Source organism: Hyperoodon ampullatus, assembly GCF_949752795.1.
Source record: "Hyperoodon ampullatus genome assembly, chromosome: 5".
Taxonomy (NCBI): Eukaryota; Metazoa; Chordata; class Mammalia; order Artiodactyla; family Ziphiidae; genus Hyperoodon; species Hyperoodon ampullatus.
Genome location: NC_136918.1, coordinates 8,511,156 through 8,531,448, shown reverse-complemented (window position 1 = coordinate 8,531,448; position 20,293 = coordinate 8,511,156). Strand labels below are relative to the sequence as shown.

General features: G+C 37.7%; 1 protein-coding gene across 3 annotated transcripts in view; it reads right to left on the bottom strand.

The window, feature by feature from the left end:
• Positions 1–463: 463 nt before the first annotated feature.
• Positions 464–20,293, bottom strand: part of RASA2 (RAS p21 protein activator 2) — a gene marked incomplete at its 5' end in the record, with an annotated part of 109,507 nt that continues 89,677 nt past the window's right edge. For all 3 annotated transcript variants that reach the window (XM_079704496.1, XM_079704495.1, XM_079704497.1), the window contains 5 exons: positions 464–1,013; positions 2,507–2,696; positions 3,405–3,508; positions 4,173–4,381; positions 5,046–5,128. In XM_079704496.1, coding sequence (XP_079560622.1) covers positions 983–1,013; positions 2,507–2,696; positions 3,405–3,508; positions 4,173–4,381; positions 5,046–5,128 — 617 coding nt within the window. In that variant the 3' untranslated portion in view covers positions 464–982. The remainder of the gene's footprint in view (positions 1,014–2,506; positions 2,697–3,404; positions 3,509–4,172; positions 4,382–5,045; positions 5,129–20,293) is intronic.

The following is a 20,293-nucleotide window of genomic DNA, read 5'->3' as shown; positions in this document are numbered from 1 at the left end:
TATCTAAAGTATAATCTGGGGTGGCCCAGATGAGTAAAGTGCGCCGAGTGACTGTTCTCGAGTTAGATCTCAGCCTCACGCTGGGAGGAGGGCGTCCTGTGGTGGTGGCCCTTATAATAATGGAGTAATGAGTGAAGTGGAGTGAGTTTACCACCACCTTTTCCCATTGTTTACTTTCTCTTCTTTTTCAAAAGTGAAGTCCTTAGAAGTCACATTAACCTGAACTCGCAAATCAAGAAAATGAGTACCTGATGTTTAAACAATGAAAAAAATTAAGTGGTCTCATTTTATTTCATCTGCCGTCACTCATCCCAAATGTAAACAAGATGCAGACAATAGTACATGTTCCCTGATTTCTCCTATCTGAGTTCTGTTTGCATCATCTCTAAATAGACAAAAGATCTACCAGCTTTCAAGGGTACTCTGGCAGTTTTCTAACATTTCTGTCGCTGTTCCTAATGTAATCTGTAATGACCAATGGACCAAAAGAGATCTTTTCTTTTTTTTTTTTTTTTTGAAGAGGGAGGGTCTAGATGAACTAAATGGAAAGCTCTGAATAGTCATGGATTGAAATATTCCAGTAAAACACAATGTTGGAAGTATAGAGCAGGCACTAATGGTAGTGAAAAGTCCACAGAACACAGAGTGTTACAAGAAGAAATGGTTTCTTGCTATGGAGGAGTTCTCCTTTTGTTACAAAGCTTCTTTAGGAAGATTCTTTCTATTAAAAAGAAGTTGCAGAAACATGGCTTTCGACACGTAAGACATGAAGGGAATCTTGGGTTTTAAATTCTCTAGGAACACATCAATACCAGGATTCCCAAACAGTTAATTTCAATTATTAAATATTAAATACAAGGTGAATGCAGGTGACAGTGAAGCCAATGTTCATTCTTAAATACTATGAACAAAATATATGATGAATTGAAAAACTCCAACAAAAATAATATTTTCCAGTTCTTCTGAGTCAATTGGTCAAACTCTAAAATGTTTTCCCAATAATTGGATTTTCCCTAGAGGAAATAAGATGAACAAATAAAATATTTAGTACAAGAGAGATTGGTATTTTTTAACAGAGGAAAATACAGCTGGGAAAGGGTGTGTGGGTACAGGGGGAGTGTGTGTGCCTACAGGGGGAGAATTGCTATTTAAGAAGGATGGTCAAGCATTGACTAGGACCTCATATGGAAACCTGCCGGGGCTCCACGAAAACTGGATTACTACTGTTGGAAGAGAACGAAGTATACGAATGTAGAAAAGACAGTATTAGGATGCTTACACTAATCTTCCTAATGTACTGAGCCTTCTATCTAGGGAGAACACAAATATTTATACCTGTCAAACTGGTTTTTATTGTTTATAAAATATATATAATTATCAATCCACATAGGTAAAAAAAAAAAAAAAAGTAAAAATAGCAGGGCCAAGATTCAAAGCCCCTCCTTAATCAGCCGTATGACCTTGTGCAAGACACTTAACTTTCCTGAGCCTCGGTTTCTCTAGTTGTGAAATGGGAATATAACCCTGTTGGGCTGATGTGAGGATCAATGAGAGAGTGTGCATTGTGGCAAACACTTCGTTGCTGGTCCAAGAACCATCTCTCCCTATCTACCTCTGTGCAAATCAAAACCTGACTCTAGTGCTAGTACTGGGCAGCCCTGTGTTTCAGGGGAAGCTAGGGGTAACTTTGGACAAGGTTTCCTTCCTCTTGAGGAGGAAGTAGCTTTTTCTGCCCCTGGTTGCTATTATTAAAAATGTGGGGCTCTGAACTATTGCAGCCCAGCTGTGACCATGAGGGGACAAGTTTGAGGAAGACAGAAATCATCTTGTTGAAGATGGTTGAGCGGCTGGATCGTCCTTGATGACACTGTTGAGCTGAGCTAACCGATTGTAGAAATCGGGACTTAATTTGTGAGGTTAAAAAATGTCCTATTACTTAAGCCACTTCAATTGGGATTTTCTGTTACTTGCTGCTAAAAACTATCTAACTGATGCAATGTAAAGTACTAGGTACAGTGCCCAGTAGTAAGGAGTAAGCTCCTTAATAAATATTAACTCGTGCTGCTGTTTCCACCAGTGCCCATCTGCATCTGAGATGGATCCAAAGCATCAACTATAAACTACTTCCAGCACTACGAAGCTGATCCTTTTATTCTAGTACTTAGTATGTATAAAGGTACTGTAAGAGATATAGAAGGAAGAGGATCAGCAAAACAAAACAAAAACAGAAAACTACTAAGTATTCAGTTCAAAGATTACATTGAAATATAACATTAAAAAGTGATGACGAAGTACTGCACCAATATAATGAAATGATACCAGAATTGAAAAAGACAAAGATCCCTGTATGAGTGGCCAGGGAGATTCCTGCACAAGAGAAAGGTTCTGAGCCGGTTTTGAAAGACGAAGGTAAGCAGGAGGCCTGCATTTCAGGTGTGAGTACAGGGTAGCAGAGGCAATCTCAAACTATGTTGGAAAATGTTGAAAGTATCTTAAAAATACTTACTTGCTCCCATATTTTGCACTACTTGATCTTTTCTTCCTATACTTTTCATGAGGTTCATCTAGCTTCTCTACGACGCTTTTTATTTGTTGAATTGTCTTAAAGGTTGTTACAGAATCCTCGATTACAAAGTTAGAATAGTCATCAGGCTCTTTCTGTGGTCCTTGATAGACTGCTATAGTTCCACAAGCCTCTACAAGAAGCAATAAAATCTCTGATCAGACAACTAAATTCATTAAATGTAATTTGTATTGATAGTATAAATAAGAACTTTTCGGGCTTCCTTGGTGGCACAGTGGTTAAGAATCTGCCTGCCAATGCAGGGGACACGGGTTCGAGCCCTGGTCCGGGAAGATCCCACATGCCGCGGAGCAACTAAGCCCGTGCGCCACAACTACTGAGCCTGCGCTCTAGAGCCTGCGAGCCACAACTACTGAAGCCCGTGTGCCTAGAGCCCGTGCTCCGCAACAAGAGAAGCCACTGCAATGAGAAGCCCGTGCACCGCAACCAAGAGTAGCCCCTGCTCGCCACACTAGAGAAAGCCTGCGCACAGCAACAAAGACACAATGCAGCCAAAAATAAAAATAAATAAAATAATTTATTTTAAAAAAAAGAACTTTTCAAGGGGCTCAAGCTGGGAAGATCTCCCCTGGAAATGCATAGATAACCCAAATATATATATTTTATTAATTATGATAATCACATTTATTCAAAAACAGTATTTTTACTTGCTGAATATCTATGAAAAAGGCTCCCTTTGGGAGTTTGTCAACTTTCATATAAGTAACATTTTGGTAAATCTATGAGGTATCTTTGACTTTAAGAAAATGCCAAAGCAACACTTCAGGCATTGGTAATGAAGGATCATGGTTATATAAAAGTATTTTAATTGTATAGTTACCTTCCATTTTCTGCAGCTTAAGTAAACTGAGGGTAAAAAGGGAATAAATTCTTTCTGTTTCTCTGTCTTCATCAATATCTATTTGGATGTCTGCAGGGACACCTCTATGGTAAAAATGAAATCAAAGACATTGGAAAAATATCACTTTTGTTAACATGCTAAAGACTTTTGATGGTTTGAGACTGAAAATAGAACCACAGAATTTTGCAGAAGGAACCTTAGGAATCTAGTCTAATTTGATAATTAAATAAAATGGGGCCAAGAGAGGTTTGGTCATTACGCGACTCTCATCAAAAGGAAGGGAATTTGAAAGTGAAATCACTTTCATTACCTGTGCTTCATCCCATTACTTTTTAAGTCTACAGGGCTAAGCCCTTCGTCCTCGGTAGCTTGCTCAAGCTTGCACATCTATTTAAACCTTGCCCTGTTTTTACTTTTTGACCTGTGCAACCATGATTTATTTGAGAACATTTTCATCGTCCCCAGAAGAAACCTGTATTCATTAGTACTCCCCATTCCTCCCTCCCTCTGGTCCCTCACAACCGCTAATCTACTTTCTTTCTCTATAAATTTACCTATTCTGGATACTTTATGTAAATGTTATCATACAGTATATGGCCTTTGTGTCTGGCTTCTTTCACTCAGCATCTTTTCCAGGTTCATCCGTGCAGGTATCAGGACTTCAGTCCATTTTATGGCTGAATAATATTCCACTGTATGACTATAACACATTTGAAACATTGCTTCTTTAATCAACAAGAAACTTACGCAGTACATGGCTTGCAGCCGAGAGCGTTTTCGCTGGTCTCCAGACAGCAGAGCCAGTTTCCGTTCAGATATGCAGAGGGATGGTAAGAGCTGAGCCTGTTCTGATTGCATCGGCTCACCCTGCAGAGGACATCTATCCATTCATTAGCCTCCACACAATTATTTGCCTGGACATAGAGTGGTTTCTCCGTGTGTATCACTTGGAACATCTTCATAGGCAATTAAGACAAAAAGTTAGTGACAGAGTCTAAAAACCAAACAGTACAAAACACAAAAAGGTACATAAGAGAAATCTAGTTTGCTTGGCTAGGTAACTGTTGCTCAGGTATCTTGTAAACTATTATGTTTCAAGCAAGTTAGTCCCTGGGACTGTCTGAGTCACATGGTACTAAACGGTACAACAGAGTATAATTTTTAGAAATCGCACAAATCCAAAGGAAGGAACTATCATATAATCAGGAATAAAGGGACAGAATTTCAGATGGAGGAAAAAAGTATGAGTAAAGACAAAGCAGTGGGAAAATAGAAACAAGGAAATCATCTTGGCTGACTTGAGTGTACTGGTATGTACTGAAGGGTAGCAGAAGATAAGGCTGCACAGGCTGGTCAGGACTATATTCTTAGAGACTTGCATGTCAAGCTGAGAAGTTTGAGAATATGCAAATATTGAGAAAAGTACCTTTAACTTAACAGGGGAGGCAGACTACATAAAGCATCAACAATAATGGACAAGTTTAAGACAGATTTCTAGCCACCAATTATAAGATATTAATGATTAATAACAATTAATAACAAATACTAAAATAAACCTCTTTTTAAATTTCCAGCTAAGTAATATATGCACTTTAAAAAGCTTTAAATTATGTAACTTACATTTTTCTTGTTGAAAGAGCTCTCTTCCAGTTTTTCCACAGCAAGAATGTTTTTCACTGGAATCGTGTAAATTGCATCTTTGCCTAAATTATAAAAGAAGTAGGATAAAATTAAAATAATTTCCATCAGAATTATAGAGGTGAGAGGTTAACTCTATAAGATTTAAGATCGTTCTCTTGATGGTAGGTGTATAAGAAACTTACAGATTTCCAAATGGTGCATATATAAGTATCCTTTGTTTTATGGAACAAATGAATTTTGATCGTTTTCTATGTGACTTCCTCTTTATTTTTTTAAAAATAAAATTCAAACATTTGCAAGGAAAAATGAGGGAATAAATCTGATCTCCATGTAGAAAATAAAAATGTTATTATATTTGTAACATTAATTATGTGGGGACTATACTTAGCAATAAAGGTCTACTCAAAACTTGCGGAAATGTGGAATTTTCTTTCATGGAGTTATTAAATAAACAATGAATCTGACTGTATCTAAGTGGATTTTTCTGCTTTTCCAATCAAATATTTAATTAAGGAATTAACCCTCAAAACAATGATTTGAAATTGAAAAATTGTTCATTACTATCGCATAATGGCTGGTCAGCTGACTAGAGCTACCAAATTTACTCTAAGAGATACAGGAAATAAAAGTAAAATTTTATTTGGTAGAGTTAATCATTAACCTAATTTAAGAATTTGGGGAATTCCCTGGTGGTCCTGTGGTTAAGAATCCACCTTCCAATGCAGGGGATGTGGGTTCGATCCCTGGTCGGGGAACTATGATCCCACATGCCACGGGGCAACTAAGCCCAAGCACCACAACTACTGAGCCTGCATGCCACAACTGGAGATCCTGTGTGCCGCAACTAAGACCCAACACAGCCAAAAATAATAAATCAATAAATATTTTTTAAAAAAAGAATTTGGAAATTTGGGTTTTCTAAAAGAGCTTCATAATAAGGTGGCATGAGGCTATGAAGCATTTCAACTTACAATTTACTTGAGAATAAACTACATTCATATAGTCATAGAAACTATAAGCAAATATAATTATGACTTTTTCTGGTCATTTTGTAATGTTCTTAGAAAATCAAAGCTTTGCTTCCCCTTCCACCAAACTTTGCTTTAATGACATTTGGGTTGAAGTGATGGAGGCTAAGACCTTTATATTATCCATGGATTAATGTATAGCTTTTTGGTCCAAGACACTAATTTGATTAATAAAGGTTTTCTTTCTTGAACAGAGAGGTTAACAGAGTATTTGCTAAGCCTGGTTCCTGATGTAAAATCTAAAATTTGTGTAATTCAAGAAGATGTGATATACAATTTTTTTAAAAAAGATAAAGTCACTTAATTCAACTATCACACACTGAATGTTTACTATATACCAGACACTGTCCTGTAACCACGTGGGATACAGGAGTAAACAAAACGCATAAGGCCCCTAATGAAGTCTGCATTTAGGTCTGGAAAGACTGACGAAAGACAAATATCAGGTAGAGATGAATGCTATGATGACAACAACCCAAGGCGACATGATAGAAAGTAGCTGGGAAGTTACTTTAAACTGGGCAGGTAGGGAAAACTTTTCTGTGGAAACGACATTTCAATTCAACAAATACAAATTATATATACATGGGAAAATAAGAAAAGACTATCAACAGTGTCCTGGGAGCTAGCTACAAGATCAAATTTATGAGGAGGTGTGGGGAGTGGGGAAGGGAGTAAACTGGAAGAAGCCACAGCCCAAACCACACGTAGGAGAAGACATCTGTAAAAGGAGGACTGGTTTAGAAAAGCTTCAAGCCAGAGTCAATGGACACAGACAGTTGGCGGGACGTGGGGGAACACACTCAGACGTGTGTGATGACAGTCATATCAGGATGACTGACTGGTACGCTGCATCTGCAACAGCTGGGTCAGTTAGGTCCTCACCGCCCGCCTCGCCCCGCCACCTTGTGCTAAGCAGCAGTCGACAGAGGCATAGCCCCAGGCTAAAGCAGTAAGGATGCGTACTGGGCTGTAAAGCAGGGCTGCCACAGGTTGTTGAAAGCATCCACGCCAGAAGACAAGCACTAGCACCCTTGCCCCTCAGCAGCTCGTCCTGTCCCTCCCTCGAAATCACTGGCTGTAAGCTACTGAACACGCAAGCAGGTGAATGGACTGTAACACAAAGATGAGCAAATCGCCAAAAAAAATCACCAAACAGATGAGGAAAATCAGCGCTCTGGAGGAGACACACATACAACAAAGAGAATAACATCTGAGGAAATCAGGGGTATAATAAATGAGGGGGCAAAGGAGACATGTCTTTCGGTACTAATCTACATGGGGCACCACAGAGATTGCAGAGAACTTAAAAATTTTGCAGGAAGTTTCTATCTTTAGATTTGTTGAATACACAAAAGCATGCCCATATCCTAGAATTGCTGTATTTGTTCATTTCTGGACAATACAGCATATGTAAAGAAAGTGCACTGCTCCAGGCACATATGATGTTATTAGAGTTAATTTCAGTTGATAATGTCAATTGGAATGAATTGCAAGGTGATTTAGTAAGATGGAAGATTTTACTGAGGACTCTAAATATACAGTACAAAAGCACAAAGAAACAGAAAATAAAAATGTTAAGAGCCATGATGGATGAACTTAGAAGTTTTGGTATCTGTCTAATAAGCATTCCAGAAACAGAACAGAGTGTTCAGAGTAAAATTACCAGTGAAAATGTCCCAAGGATAAAGGTATAAATCTTCAGACTGAAAGGATCCATCAAGTGCTGAGCAGGATGGAAGAAAGGTAATACTTAGACACTGGGCAGTAAAATATTAGAGCTTGAATATTAAAGAAAAGTCCTAAGAGTTTCTAGGGAGAAGAATCAAGGCTAAGAATCAGAATGACATCAAAATTCTCACCAGCAACAAAGGAAACTAGCAAACCATGGAGAAGTATCTTAAAAGTTCTGTGGGAAATGATTTTAAATCTGATCTAACTTATTCAAGTGTAAGGGTAAAATAGACTTTTTAAAAAAATATGCAAGGACTCAGAAAATTTATCAGCCCTAATGCCTACCTGAAATAATTCTTTGAAAACATACTCCTGCAAAATAAGTAAGAATTCAGGAAAAAGACAAGTACGTTATATAAAAAATAGTGCTGGGCAAAGAAATCAGAAAAATTGATAAGCATGGTTAGAAAAATCATTAAAACATAAAAAGGTAAAAGAAACAAGAGAACCTCTAATGATTAGTGATGTTGAGCATCCTTTCATGTGTTTGTTGGCAATCTGTATATCCTCTCTGGAGAAATGTCTATTTGGGTCTTCTGCCCATTTTTGGATTGGGGTGTTTGTTTTTTGATGTTGAGCTGCATGAGCTGCTTGTATATTCTGGAGATTAATCCTTTGTCAGTTGCTTCGTTTGCAAATATTTTCTCCCATTCTGAGGGTTGTCACCTCACACCGGTCAGAACGGCCATCATCAAAAAATCTACAAACAATAAATGCTGGAGAGGGTGGGGAGAAAAGGGAACCCTCTTGCACTGTTGGTGGGAATGTAAACTGATACAGCCACTATGGAGAACAGTATGGAGGTTCCTTAAAAAACTAAAAATAGAACTACCATACGACCCAGCAATCCCACTACTGGGCATATACCCTGAGAAAACCATAATTCAAAAACAGTCATGTACCACAATGTTCACTGCAGCTCTATTTACAATAGCCAGGACATGGAAGCAACCTAAGTGTCCATCAACAGATGAATGGATAAAGAAGAAAAAGGAACAAAATTGAGTTATTTGTAGTGAGGTGGTTGGACCCTACAGTGCAGTGAGTCAGAAAGAGAAAAACAAATACCGTATGCTAACACATCTATATGGAATCTAAAAAAAAAAAAAAAAAAAGATTCTGAAGAACCTAGGGGCTGGATAGGAATAAAGACACAGACATAGAGAATGGACTTGAGGACACGGGGAGGGGGAAGGGTAAGCTGGGACGAAGTGAGAGAGTGGCATGGACATATATACATTACCAAATGTAAAATAGTTAGTGGGAAGCAGCCACACAGCACAGGGAGATCAGCTCGGTGCTGTGTCCACCTAGAAGGATGGGATAGGGGGGGTGGAAGGGAGACGCAAGAGGGAGGAGATATGGGGATATATGTATACGTATACCTGATTCACTTTGTTATACAGCAAAAACTAACACACCATTGTAAAGCAATTATACTCCAATAAACATGTTAAAAAAAATGAAACAAGAGAACCTAGTACTAAAATTTCAGATGACTTCATTAGGTAGACGCTAGGGAAAAATAAATTGAAAGCATGCTCATGTTCTTTCTCAGCTTGAACAGAGACTGTGATTAACTGCAGACAACACGGTAAACATGTAAGTTTAAACCTGTCTGTTAACAATTTAAAAGTAGAAATAGGATGCCCAAATTCTCTCACTAGGTAGGACAGGATGAACATGAGTGGGACTGATTATTCCAATTAAAAAGGCAGGAGAAAAACCCTCAATAAACAGAAAAGCCTAATAAACAAAAAACATAAAACAAAGTAGCAATTACAGTAATCACAATAAATGTGAGTGTATTAAATTTCCTTATTAAATAACTAAAATCCAGTTTAGGTTCAAATCATCATTACCTCCTCAAAAAGTTAAACATAAAGTTAGTTACCATATGACTCACTGATTCCACTCCTAAGTACATAGCCAAGAGAACTGAAGACATATGTCCACACAAAAACATATATGTGAACGTTCAAAGCATTATTCATAATAGTAAAAAAATGGATACAATCTAAATGTACATCAACTGATGAACTGATAAACAAAATCTGGAATATATCCAAACAACAAAATATTATTCAGCCATAAAAGGAATAAAGTACTGATTCATGCCATATCATAGATGAACTTTGAAAACATTATGCGAAGTGAAAGAACCCAGTCTTACAAGGTTACATACACATTGTTTAAGTCCACTTACATGAAACGTCCAGAATAGGCAAATCCAGAGACAGAAAGCAGATTTGTTTGCCAGGGGCCGGGAGAAGGGAGGAGCGAGCAGTGACTGTTAATGGGTGTAGGTTTTCTTTTTTGGGGGGATGAAAATGTTCTGCGACTAGCGGTGATTGCACAACTTTGTGAATATACTGAAAATGGACTGTACACTTTAAATGGGTGAATTTTATGGTTATGTGAATTATATCTCCATTAAAAAACCATTACCACCCCAAGAAAAACAGAATTCCAGCTATATATCGGTCCCAAGGAACACAGATGAAATAAAATAACGGTGAATCTATCTTTTGATAGTAGTGTAAGGAAGCTGAGGAATTCCATTCCTTAGAAAGTAAGTATAAAACTGGGCAAATTGGGCTTCCCTGGTGGCGCAGTGGTTGAGAGTCCGCCTGCCGATGCAGGGGACACGGGTTCATGCCCCGGTCTGGGAAGATCCCACATGCCGCGGAGCGGCTGGGCCCATGAGCCATGGCTACTGAGCCTGCGCGTCTGGAGCCTGTGCTCCGCAACGGGAGAGGCCACAGTGGTGAGAGGCCCGCGTACCGCAAAAAAAAAAAAAAAAAAAAAACCTGGCAAATTATTAAAAACAACCACTTCAGAGCACTGGAAAATAACCAAAGGCAAGTAAAAATCTGAGACGTGTTTACTCAACGAACAACTGCTACCGCATAGGATAAGAACTGTGCGTTTAGTCTTCCTCCCTGAAGGCGTTTCCATAATTCCCCAGATCAGTGAAAACTCACAGCTTTACTGGCTGGAGGTTATAAATTCAGTTTAAGGGTGAGATTTTGGAAACAAGAGAGCTATAGAAAGGCTGAGATAATAAACCTGCCACATCCTTGGCTGACTGCTAAAGATGCATGTATGTGGACCATCCCAGAGAGTCTGGCAAAAGTGGAAAGCCTGGGGAGATGTGAATTTGCTGTGCCTTTGAATGTGTTCCGATTCACAAACAGCTCAGGTGATAAAGGGTGGAAGACTTACTGGCTTCAGGTATTTGAGCACTATGCTCAAATCACTGGCTGATCACTAAACTAAGCAAGCTCAGGTGAGAGCCCTAGGGAGGTAGTTAGGATGAGGGAAAAAAAAAATCTGAGCAAAGACAACAGCAGCTATACACTGACAGAGAGAAAGATAAAAAGAGACAGACAGACACACACACACAGAGAACAGACGTTGCAGTCTGAGTTCTTCAGAAGAACAAACAGAATCCAGACACACTATAACGTATTACCTACAAAGCCCAGTTTTTAACTAAAAAATAAGATGTGGAAAGAAACAGGAAAAGTGTGACCCATACTTGGGAAAGAAAGCAGCCAACTGAAACTGACTCTAAGTGGACTCAGACGTTGAATTTATTCTATTAGGGAGCAAAGCCACTATTATAAATATGTTCAAATAATTCAAGGAAAATATGCTAATAATGACTGAACAAATATGGACTCTAAACAGGAAAGTGAAACCATAAAAAGAATCAAACAAATTTCAGAGCTGAAAAGCACAATAAATGGAATGACAAATTCACTACATGAGCTGAAGAGAAGATGTGAGATGGTAAACGAATCATGAACGTAAACAGAAACTATCCAATCTAAAGAACAAAGATAAAAGGGAAAGAAGACAAATAAGGGAAAGAAGACAAACTGTCTCAGAGAGACCTGTGAGACAATATCAAGCATGACTGAATAAGTATATCTGGAGTCCTAAGAAGGAGAGAAAATGGACAGAAAAAAAATATTTGAAGTAAAAAATTTCCCAAATTTGGTGAAAAACATTAGCTTATGGTTTAAAGAAACTCAAATCCCAACAACCTCTTGAAAAATTTCAACTGCCAAGCAACACATTTTATGCCCATTATCATAACAAAAAAGAAAGAAAAAGGAGTGATGATATAAAGAATGGGAAAGTCTTACTTTAATGAAGTTCAATTTATCTTAAAAAGATGTTTAGTGCATTTGATTTCCTAAGAAATCCCTGCATACTCTACAGTTGCAAAGATATTCTCTTATGTTTTCACTGAGGCCTATGATCCTCTTATCTTGAATTAAATTTTGTGTATAGTATGAGGTAAGGTGAAGTTCGTTTTCTCTTCGTTTATCCAGTTGTTCCAGCACCATCTGTTGAAAAGACTTTCCTTTCCCAATTGAATTGTCTTGACACTTTTGTCAAAACTGAATTGACCATATATATGAGCGTGTGTCTTTCTGGACTCTTGTCTGTTCACTGATCTCTCTAGCTCTTATGCCAAAATTTCAGACTTGAATTACTTAGTAATTAGTAGTCTTAGTAAGTCTTAGTCCTCCAACTTTGTTCTACTTTTTCAACATTGGCTCAGCCATGTTAAGTCCTTTATTTTCCCATTGACATCAATTTTAGAATCAACTTGTCAATTTTTACCCAAAAAAACTCGGGATTTGGAGTGGGATTGTGTTAAAATCAAGATGAATTTGAGAAGTGACTTCTTAAAAAATATTGAACCTTAAAATCCACGAACATGATGTATGTCTCCTTTTATTTGCATCTCCTTTATTTTATCTCAGCAATGTTTTATAATTTTCTTTAAAGTCTTATACTTATTTTTAAAAAAATGATCCTAAGTATTTTAAGTGGGTGTTTTTGAAGGGGGGGGTTGCTACTGTAAATGGTATTATTTTTTAAATTTCATCTTCTAACATTTTGATGCCAGTTTATACAAATACAACTGATCTGTATATACAAATCATGTATCCCAAGATCTTGCTAAATTCACTTATCAGTTCCAACAGTTGTTGTGAAGATTCCTTAGGATTTTTTACGTAACTCCATATGTCCTTTTCTCCTTTGGGGGGGAGGGGTCTTACTGCATTGTTTACAACCTCCAATACGATGCTGAAGAGAACTGATTGAAGTGCATAATCCTTGCTTTGCTCCAGATCTCAGATATGATGTTACATTTATTCTAATTACTTGTTACAGTTGGGCTTAACCTATCATTTTGCTATTTGTTTTCTATTTGTCCCATCCGGTTTTTGCTCCTCTGTTCTTCCCCTCCTGTTAAATTTATTTTTTGTGCAGGGGAGAGGAGATGGGTTATACTTTTTTTCTTTAAAGTTTTCTTCTAGAGATTAATATATACAGCCTTAACTCATTACAATCTACTTAAAACTATTCTTGTGTCACTTCACATAAAATAGATGATCCTTGCAATAATTTACTCCACCCCCTTCCTTTGTGCTACTATTGTCATATATTCTACATCTAAATGTTATAAATGCTATAATGCAGTGTTATAAATTCTGCATTAAACAGCTGTTTTTAAAAAAATTCAGACAGACATGATTACATTTATGTACATATTTACCATTTTCAGTGCTCTTCATTCCTTCCTGTAGATCTAAGTTTCCATCAGGTGTTATGTCACTTCAGCCTGAAGAATTTCCTTTAGCATTTCATATAGTGCAAGTCTACTTAACAACTTACCTAAAGGATTATTTTCATTTTTGAAGGAAATTTTCACTAGAGTTCTAAGTAGAGAGCTTTTTTCCTTCAGCACTTGAAAGACATCATTCCGCTGTCTTTTGGCTTTGGTTGCTTTTTGTTAGAAGTTAGCTGTCACTTGTATTGTTCTCCTGTATGTAATCTGTCTTTTGTTCCTCTGCTTTTGAGATTCCTCTCTTTATCTCTGGTTTGATTATTATATGTCTAAGTGTAGTCTTCTTTGTATTTACTATGCTTGGTGTTCACTGATCTTAGATCTGTAATATAATGTTTTTCGCCAAATCTGGGAAATTTCAGGCCATTATTTTTTCTAGTATTTTTTTCTGCCTCTTTCTCTGTTCTGCTTCTAGGATACCAATCATGCATATGTTAGACTGCCTGATACTGTCCCACAACTCACTAAGGTTCTGTTCATTTTTCCCAATATTTTTTCTGTGTTGAGTGGATAATTCTCATTGATCTGTCTTCAAGTCCACTGAATCTTTCTTCTGACATCTCCAAACCGTTGTTAAGCCCATCCAATAAACTTTTCATTTACAATGTTGTACTTTTCAATTCCAGATTTCCATTTGATTCCTTTTTATAGTTTCTATTTTTTTCTTTTGCTGGAATTCCCCATCTCTTTAATCATGATGACTATCTTTTCCATTAAACCCTTGAAATATTTATAACAGCTTTAAAGTGCATATCTGATAATTCCAACATGTAGACCACATAGGGGTCTGTGTCTGTTAAGTGCTTTTTCTCTTGACTAGTGTTGTATTTTCCTGTTTCTTCTCAAACTTGTTAATATTTCACTGTATACTGGACACTAAGAATAATACATTGTAGAGACTCTGGATTCAGTTATCTTCCCTCGAAAAGTTACATCATTAGCTGATCACTCTGAGACTTGGTTTTCTACTCTGTTTATACGATACTTTGTTTATTCTTAATCCTAGGGCATAGTCTTTACTTCTGAACCACCGCCTTCTAAAATACCAAACTCTGTCTCTGAGGAGGAAAGAAGCTGAGATCTCTGCTCATCTTTTTTAATCTTTCAGTTATTGCTTTTCACTAGCCTCTCTGAAGTTCCCCCTAGCATGAGCAGTTCGAGTCAGCTGAGGATTTCAGGGGAGTTCAAAGCAGATTGGAAGGCTCCTCCTTTTAATCTCCTCAATTTCTGCCTTCTCTGGCAGCCTTGGACTCTATCCTTTGCCATTTCAAGGCAATAAAACTATGACTTTCTGGGAATTCCCTGGTGGTCCAGTGGTTAGGATTCCATGCTTCCACTGCAGGGGGCATGGGTTTGATCCCTGGTGGGGGAACTAGGATCCCGCACGCCATGTGGTGTGGCCAAAAAAAAAAAAAAAAAAAAAAAAAGCAAACTATGACTTTCTGTTTGAATTCTAGCCACCTCATACTGCACAGATTGGGAGTGTTCTCAGGGGGAAAAGCCACATAAACATAAATCTCACCCAGCATAGTTCTCATCTTCCAAGGGTCAAATTCTTCAGAGAGTTGTTTTATATATTCTGGCCAAAGTTTTTAGTTGTTATCTATGAGAGAGTTAGTCTAGTACAAGCTTCTCTACTATTACCAGAACTCCCATGTCTATTTTTAAAAAGGCGACTTCATCAGTCTACTTGTGTAAGCCCAAATCCCTGGAGTTATCCTTGACTTTCTCTTACTCTTTTTTTTTTTTTTTTTTTTTTTTTTTTTTTTTTTTTTTTTTTTTTTTTGTGGTACGTGGGCCTCTCACTGTTGTGGCCTCTCCCATTGCGGAGCACAGGCTCCAGACACGCAGGCTCAGTGGCCATGGCTCACGGGCCCAGCCGCTCCGCGGCATGTGGGATCCTCCCGGACCGGGGCACGAACCCATGTCCCCTGCATCGGCAGGCGGACTCCCAACCACTGCGCCACCAGGGAAGCCCTCTCTTACTCTTGATATCCGACCCTATAGCAAATCTGGTGAATACTATCTTTAAAATAGATCCAAGATGTGATCTATTTTTACAACCTCCGTTGCTACTAACAGGTCCAAGCCATTATCTTGTCTCCCCTGAATGAGTGCAGTAGCTTCTTACTTGGTCTCCTTGCCCCCTTCAGTCTAATCTCCACACAGCACTCTACATGGCAAGGGAGATCAATCCTATCAAAACATAATTCAGGGCTTCCCTGGTGGCGCAGTGGTTGAGAGTCCGCCTGCCGATGCAGGGGATACGGGTTCGTGCCCCGGTCTGGGAAGATCCCACATGCCGCGGAGCGGCTGGGCCCGTGAGCCATGGCCGCTGGGCCTGCGCGTCCGGAGCCTGTGCTCTGCAACGGGAGTGGCCACAACAGTGAGAGGCCCGCATACCGCAAAAAAAAAAAAAAAAAAAACATAATTCAAATGATATCATTCCTTTGCTTATCACTCTCCAGTGCCCTGCCATCTTATTCAAACTCTTTCAATGATCCACAAGCCCTATAATATCTAGCTCCTCCATGGTCTTTTTGATCTCAGTTCCTGTGATTACCCCCTTATTCATTTTTTTTTTTTTTATAGTCACAAAAGCGTTCTCTTGTCTCCTGAATACTCCAGGTGTACTTCTGTTTCAGGGCCTCTGTACCAGCTGCTGTTAGCTATGTCTGCGTCACTACTACCTCAAATTTATCCACATAGCTCACTCCCTCACCCTCCTTAGGTCTGTGCTCAAATGTCACTTTCTCAGTGAAGCCTTCCCTGACTAGACTTTTTAATATTGCAACTCTCCTGAGTTCTCTATTCCCCTTCCCTGCTTTATTTTTGTTCATCTCATTTATAATCATCCCATCTAGTATAAAATTCTTTTGTTTGCTTGTTTACTGTCGATCACTACTGAACTATAAGATCCATGGGGGTAAGGATTTTGGTATGTTTTGTTCACTACTGTTTTCTCCAGAGCTTGGAACAACATCTGGCACAGAGCAGGCACCCAATAAAATATCTGTTGAATATAATGCACAGACAAATCAATGGTGTTCTTTAGTTATTAAAGAAAAAAAATACTGCAGAGCCCTGTGTATGAAAATATGAGCAGGTAAAAACCAAATCAACCTAAATGTATTGAGATGCGTGTTTAAAACATCATGGAAACTTCTTTTATATTGTCCACAGGTTATATGAGCTAGAACACTGATATCATATGGAAGTTCTGTAGGCTGTATGTATGTATCTGTGTATAACAGGTCATCCATAAGTAGATAGTATCTAATCAAGTTTGGAGAACACAAATGGAGTTTCAGAGATGAATCTGTTAATAACTTATTATTTAAAAAAATAACCTATTAGTAGTAAGCTTGGCAGAAATTTTAGAAACCCAGAGCAGTGGTTCTTAATGTATTCAGATAACAGCATATCTGGAAAACATCGTGTCCTCTGAAGAAAACCATTTATTAAAATTTAATAAATGCCTTAATGAAGGTAGTAAAAACATGGTCCTTACCACTGAGGATCTTAAAAAACTAGGGCAAGAGATAGATAAAAGTAATGACCACACAGTGTGACACAAGTTATCATTAATGTGCTAAAGAAACATAGTAAGAGAATACTCAACTGAGGTGGCCAGAAGCTTTATGAAAACAACTTCCATAAAGAGCTGACACTTGTTCTGAGGGTTAAAGGACAACAGATTACACAGGTTAAGAAGGAAAGAAAGGGATTTCTAGATAGAGCAAATGCAAAAGCATGAATGTAAAAGAGCACAACTGAAAGGAGCTTCAAGAGTTAGTCTGGCAAAGTGACATATGGAGAATGCAAAAGATGAGGCTGGATGAGATAGGAAAAGGCTGGAACATCAATAACTCATTTGATTCCAGCATACAACTAGGAGAACTTTTACTTGTAGAAGATGACCACGTTATAGTGTATCAATATAAAATCATAATCACACTCAGATCCATAAGAAACTGTCAAGGTAATCATGACTGATAGCTGACTGAATGCCCTATGATATTCATTTGCCACATGTTAATTTAGTGATATTGAAGATTGATTGCTTACTAAGTGGGCATCAAAATTTAATAACTTATTTGAGAAAAACCCTTAAAATTGAGAAAATTCTATTAATTACTTTTCCAGTAAACTGGAAAACTATTATTTGATTCTAAGTGGTAGAAATACTTGATTCAGAATACTAGCGTTCAGTAGGAGGAAAGAGTGAAAGACTCCATGATTTAAAGTGACGTTACAGAATATGTGGGAGGCGCTCTTTCAGACACCAAAGTCGTAAAGTGTAATAAGAGACTAATTACCTAGCAGTCTTAGCTATGCAAAAAACTGCAAGGAAACAGGAAGTAAGCAAAACATTTGCTGAACAACCAAAGAGAGAATCCAAAGCCTATGTATTTTATTCACAGAGGAAAGTCCTGAAATCGTCAATCAAGGCCTTTTAATCTTATGCATAATTTTAACAAACACAGTACCTACATCCTCACTCATAGTATATTAGCAGTAAAAAAATGGAAGTAGGGGATAAGAGGTGGGAGTGAGATGCTACATTATTGTTCATTGACAGCACAAGAAATTTAAGGTGACAGCCTGAACACAGAGGGGATAATGAAAAACTGTATAAAGCAAACACAGGAACACAAAAAAGCACAGCAGTCCAAGGCATGTAGCTGGGAAGTAAACAGCTGCACACACCCATAAGCAGCCCAGAAAACATCACTAAATCAGAGTACTATATAATAATTAATATTATCACTGACAGCCCCAAGCCATCTAGAAAATGTTAACTTACGTTCAATGAACTCTTTTTTAGAAGGCAGGGAAGCATGTAATACATTTTGGAAAAATCCAACAAAATAGTTAAAAAAAAAGCATGGATGCTTAAAACTGTAGGCTTTGGTAAATAATCTTGAAACTTCATATAATAGAGCTCATTCCTCCAATGCCATTCCAACATGTTAAATTTCTTAAGGTCTGAAAATAATGTAACTTCTAATGTGTCTATTTTATACTTTAGAGCAGTCTAATCATTCTAGAGAATTTTATCCACATAAGATCACTGGATAGAACAGAAGTTCTTGAGAACTGTGCATGGACTCTGGGACTATGAACTCCCTGAAATTATATGCAAGATTTTGTGTCTACATTTGTTCATGAATTTTTCTAGAGGAAAAGGGTCCAAAGTTATCATCTGATTCCTAAAGCCTTAAGCCAAAGAAGACTTTAGAATGTTGGTTTAGATTAGAAAATACTTTAAATGGGGAGAAAATAGCCAACTTATTCACAGAGAATGACTAACTTACCTTAAACTTTATTTCAGTGTACTGCTGATGTAAACATAATTAGCATATTATGCCAGCTATTTTAAAAATGGTGCTATATATGTGAGAGCATTTATACAGTATTCAACATAAACTGTAACTTCTAAAACATTAAAAATATGCTTAGCTTAAAGAACGCTGTCTGGAGGGCAAGTATGTAGCCGACTGATCCTTAGTCACTGGAATACTTATATTCCACAACAAATTATCTGGGTGCCTAAAAATATAGTGCATTTGGCCTCTTATGTCTTACTAATATATGTGGACATATGTAGTCATTCTGGCTAAGGATCCTCAGGAATTATGAAACAAAAAAATTTCTTTTCACTTCACTCTTCTAGACTCTCCACTGAAGCACTCTGCTTAATTGAGTCTACATTCTCTTGAAAGTATCTTATGTCTGGTGTTTGTTTTATCATTTCAGAATTTATACCAGAAGTTCTCTTAACAGATCTTTACCTAACAGATTTGTCAGATTAACCAAGACTCTCCATTTCCTCTGTAGAACTTACTGAATGATGCTCATGGGATGCTGAATGCTTGTGGCTGCTAGGGTACTAACTATTAAGCTTGTACCCTTCTGTTTCCATTGGTTAGGCTGTTTTGATTACCAAGTCCATTGTGTTTGTTCCCAGACCTATTTATGCCATTTTTTCATGGTGTAATTATAATTTACTTAAACATTATGTAAAGTGACAAAAGAAGTGCCACCTACCAAGAGGCATACATTTATTTGAAAATCAGGCAAACACTCTGAAAAGCCTTTCAAAAAAGGAGACCAACACAAATAAAGTTGATTTATATGGGGGTGAGACAGCTGCAAAAACTTAGGGTGACTATCATGACACTCTAAAAGGATTCTATAATTGGACTACTTTTCAAGTATTTAAGTTCTAGCTTCACTTTAGAGAAATCAACCTGAAAACTGATGCATTAGGGTTATGTTTGCACGAGAAAGACAGAGGGGAAATCTAATCTATAGATCCATATTCAAAGAAAAGATCTTGGCTATCATAAGACTGCTAAACAAACATATAAATATTTAAGGTATGAATGCATCTTTTTGTTTGTTTTTAAGTGATTCTTGCTTTAACTGACCTTTCTGGTTAAGTGAACAACTTTGGATCCTGATCACTCTGAACAGAAGGAATTTTACTGTATGTGATCTATGATCTAGATACTAAATTCTTGCTAAGGTATCAGAAACTAGTGGCCTTCTATGGATAATGCTTTACCCCCAAAGGAATAAACTTAAAAGGTAGAGATTTTAAGCATTATGTCAGTCCACTGAGGGACAAACTTTGCCTCTCCGAAGCCCTCAAATCACACTGTAGGAAGATGGCTCTCTGCACCCGAATAGATAGCCAATTTGTGCCTTTTCAGGGGGCAGATTACTAGAATTTTCATCTTGGAGTTAGCTTGGCAATAGTCTAGAATGAATCTTTTAACTGAATAGGAATCACAGCCTATGGTATG